General features: G+C 36.6%; 1 protein-coding gene across 1 annotated transcript; it reads left to right on the plus strand.

Moving 5' to 3' along the window:
- The first annotated feature begins 461 nt into the window (after nt 1–461).
- Nucleotides 462–3107, plus strand: LOC142631594 (protein NRT1/ PTR FAMILY 2.11-like). The gene is made up of 4 exons (XM_075805794.1): nt 462–621; nt 739–956; nt 1290–1846; nt 1934–3107. Exons 1-4 carry the CDS (start codon nt 477–479, stop codon nt 2832–2834), a joined length of 1821 nt encoding a protein of 606 aa, XP_075661909.1. The 5' UTR covers nt 462–476; the 3' UTR covers nt 2835–3107.
- The last annotated feature ends 1438 nt before the right edge of the window (nt 3108–4545 follow it).

Below are 4545 nucleotides of genomic sequence, written 5' to 3' on the forward strand. Positions count from 1 at the left end.
TCTTAGATACAAAACTATTTTATAAAAGAATTTTACAGTACTAATATAATTAAGGTCCGATTAATATGTCTTTAAAATATATATTAAACCATTCATTTTAAAAAATATTTTTTTGAAAATTAAAAAAACGGTCTATAGTTTATAATTCTAAAAACATATTTCTAAAAATAATTAATTATTGTGTGACTTAAGGCACACATTAGTCAAATCTTATAATTAATGATTATAAGTAAATAAAAAAATAGTATTTATAATTAACCTAATTAAAAATTAATAAAAAATTATTTATATCAATATTTTATAAAAATATTATAAAATAATTTATGTGGAAATAATAAATATACCATTTTATTTTTACCATTCATGAATGGCGATGTTGCAAAATGGTGGAAAAGTTTGTCATGCTAGACTTAAAACTGTTCAGCACTTCGGTTCCTATTTCCTACTTGTTCACTAGACTTCTTAATATATAGAGTATGAAGTCACCTCAGATAGCAGAGAGGAAGAGAGAGAGAATGGAGAAGAATGACAAAGAAACCATGGAGAAGAACCCGAAAGCCGTTACAACTGATGAGCCTGAGATTAACTACAGAGGATGGAAATCCATGCCATTTATCATAGGTGAGTGAGAGCGAAGCTTGTCTTATGCTTCATACCCTTCTTGCTTCTTTCTTTCCTTTTTCATTTTTGGTTTGTGAATCTTTTAATCCTGGGTGACCCATTTGGATAAAATTTCAGGAAATGAAACTTTTGAGAAGCTGGGAGCCATTGGCACCTTAGCCAACCTCTTGATCTATCTTACTACTGTCTTCAACATAAAGAGCATTACAGCTACAAATATTATTAACATCTTCAATGGCACAGCCAATTTTTCCACCATGCTTGGAGCTTACCTTTGTGACACTTACTTTGGTCGCTACAAGACTTTGGGATTTGCAACAATTGCCTCTTTTATGGTACTAATTCTACTATCATCATTCATACTGAAAATTTTCATCAAGTTGTATGCAGTATGACACTAGTTTATAACCAAATTTGTCTTCTGCTAAAGCTTAGTTGTTATTAATAATTAAATACCAAGACCTGAGGTCTTAGGAGAACTAAAGGCTCTACCTCTACTAGGCTGAATTGACAATTTAAAAAATGTAAAATTAGAATTCATTATTATGAACAGTTTTTGTATGTTACATACCAAAGTACCAATACTTGCATCAACTGCAAGTTAAATACCAATTTTTATCTCATATAACTTTCGTCATAATGTGTCTGATTAGTTTGTTTCTGTAAAGGGATTGCTAGTAATACAACTAACAGCAGCAATCAAGAAGCTCCACCCACCCCACTGTGGATCAGCAGAGAACACATGCAAAGGGCCAACAGCAGGGCAAATGGCATTTTTGCTTACTGGGTTTGGACTACTTATTGTAGGAGCTGCTGGCATCAGGCCATGCAACTTGGCGTTTGGAGCAGACCAGTTCAACCCCAAAACAGAATCTGGAAAGAGGGGAATCAGTAGCTTTTTCAATTGGTACTTCTTTACCTTTACCTTTGCCCAGATGGTATCTGTTACACTCATTGTGTATGTGCAGTCCAATGTGAGCTGGGCTATAGGTTTAGGAATTCCAGCAATTCTGATGCTCATTGCATGTGCACTCTTCTTCATGGGTTCAAAAATGTATGTGAAAGTGAAAGCCACTGGTAGTCCCATGACCAGTGTGGTACAGGTTTTAGTGGTTGCTGTTAAGAAAAGGGGGTTAAATCCACCCGAACAACCATGGTTGTCCCTCTTCAACCATCTACCAACTAGTTCTATCAACGCCAAGCTTTCTTACACAGACCAATTCAGGTAACCAACTTCAAGAATTTTGCATTTGATGGTCATTTGGACCAATTAGGTGTAAAAATTAACCATTCAAATTGATAACTTTGGCAGATTCCTTGACAAAGCAGCAACAATGACCCCCCAAGACCAAATTAACCCAGATGGATCTTCTGCCAATCCATGGAAACTTTGCACAATGCAGCAAGTGGAAGAAGTGAAATGCTTGGTGAGAGTGATTCCCATATGGACTGCAGCCATCATATACTATATCGCTATAGTCCAACAGAATACTTTAGCAGTCTTTCAAGCCGTTCAATCAGACAGACACTTTGGAAACACCAATTTCCAGATCCCAGCTGCATCCTACGTTGTCTTCTTGATGCTGAGCTTGACCTTATTCATACCCATCTATGACAGAATAGCTGTTCCGTTCCTCCGAAAGATCACAGGAAAAGAAGGCGGCATCACAATCCTCCAGAGGATAGGCATTGGCATATTTCTCTCCGTTATTACCATGATAGTATCTGCCTTGGTGGAAGAGCGTCGAAGGACCATAGCTCTAACCAAGCCAACACTAGGAATTGTACCAAGAAAAGGTGCAATTTCCTCAATGTCAGCTCTATGGTTGGTTCCTCAACTCGTACTAGCCGGATTAACTGAAGCATTTGCTTCAGTTGGCCAAGTTGAATTCTACTACAAGCAATTCCCCGAGAACATGAGAAGCATTGGAGGGTCCCTTTTCTACTGTGGCATGGCAGGTTCAAGTTATTTGAGTAGTTTCCTGATATCAATAATTCATCAGACGACAAAAAACGCTGCTACCGGAAATTGGTTACCAGAAGATCTTAACAAGGGAAGATTGGATTACTTTTATTACACAATAGCTGCTCTGGGGGTGTTGAACTTTGGCTACTTTCTAGTATGTGCAAAATGGTATAAGTACAAAGGGGATAGCAAAGATACCCTTGAAGTCAACCTAGGATCTACACTACCTCAAAAAACTACTGTTTGATAATCAAGTTCATTGGTAATCAAATTCATTCTAGGCTCCCAATTCATGTATGAACCATGTCACACGGCAATATTATACAGTAGTAGGATATATAGTACCTAGAATAACGTTTCCTTGCCGTTTTGAATTTGTATGATTATGCATTATGCAGTAGCTTTGTGTAGGATCAAACGAGAGGATACAAATTCCCCTGTTCTTTTGAAGAGTTTGCTTATATTGGTAAATCAGGGTATGTAACATAGAAATGAAACATGTATCTTTTCCTTATAAAAACTAGTCTAATAAGTCACTAATTACATGTATAATGGTTTTAACTTTCCTCAAACATGAATGAGTTGAATATTACTGATAACTTATCTTTTTCTGCGCATCTGGACCACAATGAAACATTGTTTTTGGCTTTTGCCCCCACGAGAGGGGCAAGACTGATACATTGCCCCCACAGGAGAAAAGAATTACAAAGCAGTGGCTTGACATTCTCATTTCACATTCACACTACACCATGTCTTTTACTTCTTTCGTTTTCTAAAGGTGGAGATCATCGGTTGATAATCGCAGTGGCTTTTACTTCTCAGATCCAACAACCAACACTTCTTTATTTGTCTAGTTAGGGTGGAAAACTCTTTTGTTTAATTGAGTACACCATGCTAACAAATTAAAGTCATAAACTAATATGAAAAGACTAATTCTAATATTAGCCTAAGTTGCACCGACACGGACACGGGTACGGATACAGGATACAACAATTTTTGAAAAATAAGAGTATGACACAGTGTGAGTACAGTAATTAAATAATTAATTCAATTTTATATTTAGACATATTTTTTAATATTTTTAGACAAAAAATAAACAAAAGCTAGAGGACTGGCCGGATAAAGAATTAAAAAATTGATTAAATAAAGAACAAAGTCCAATAAAATTTTAACCATGTTGTAGGGTAGTCTACTGGCTGCTTCTTATGTGGAGTATCCCTTGTTCAAGGATTCAATCCCCCTGGGTTGCTTATCTTTATTTTAACCCAGGGGGTTGGCCAAGTTGGTTGGGCTCTCAGTCTCAATGTGCTTGTCCTGAGCTCAACTGGGTGTGCTCCCTAGTTCGAGTCCTGCTACCTGCACTTTGAAAAAAATTTCCTGGGCCAGCGCTTTACCCCTCCGTGGGCCCACCCAGCGCAAACAATGATTAGTCTCTGATTGCAAGTAAACACTGTGGGAAACCAAAAAAAAAAAAAGCCCAATAAAATTTTGAAAAGAGTGGTTGACAGTTGACACTTAACAGCATGTATTTAGTCAAATTTTAAAAATAAATAATAAACAAAAGCTAGAAAAGTGCACAGACAAACCATTAAAAAATTGATTAAACCCAATGAAATTTAAAAATGAGTGGTTGATACCATGTATTTAGTGGTTGACAGAATGCAAGTTGTCAATCATCTTCAAAGAGAACAGAAGACTCTAGAGTACAAAGGAGAAAAAAAAACTGCAGAAACAACAAATGAAAAAAACACAAAAGGAGAAAATGCAAGAATAGCAGTTAGCAAATACGCAAAGAGAGAAGGCGAGCGAGACTGAAAAGAAGAGTAAGAACAAATAGTGGTGCGATCTCAATGTCTGAGGTTGAAGCTTCATCAATGGTTGAGCTTGTAATACCAAAAAAAAAAAACTCTGAATCAATTGAACCTACGAGAACCATGTCCACGCCGTGTTGGCACTGT

Source organism: Castanea sativa, chromosome 4 (assembly GCF_040712315.1).
Source record: "Castanea sativa cultivar Marrone di Chiusa Pesio chromosome 4, ASM4071231v1".
Classification (NCBI taxonomy): domain Eukaryota; kingdom Viridiplantae; phylum Streptophyta; class Magnoliopsida; order Fagales; family Fagaceae; genus Castanea; species Castanea sativa.

Coding starts and splice junctions, on each gene's coding strand:
- LOC142631594 (XM_075805794.1), top strand. CDS start 477: ATGAAGTCACCTCAGATAGCAGAGAGGAAGAGAGAGAGAATGGAGAAG. Junction 622..738: donor ATCCATGCCATTTATCATAG/GTGAGTGAGAGC, acceptor ATAAAATTTCAG/GAAATGAAACTTTTGAGAAG. Junction 1,847..1,933: donor TCTTACACAGACCAATTCAG/GTAACCAACTTC, acceptor TAACTTTGGCAG/ATTCCTTGACAAAGCAGCAA.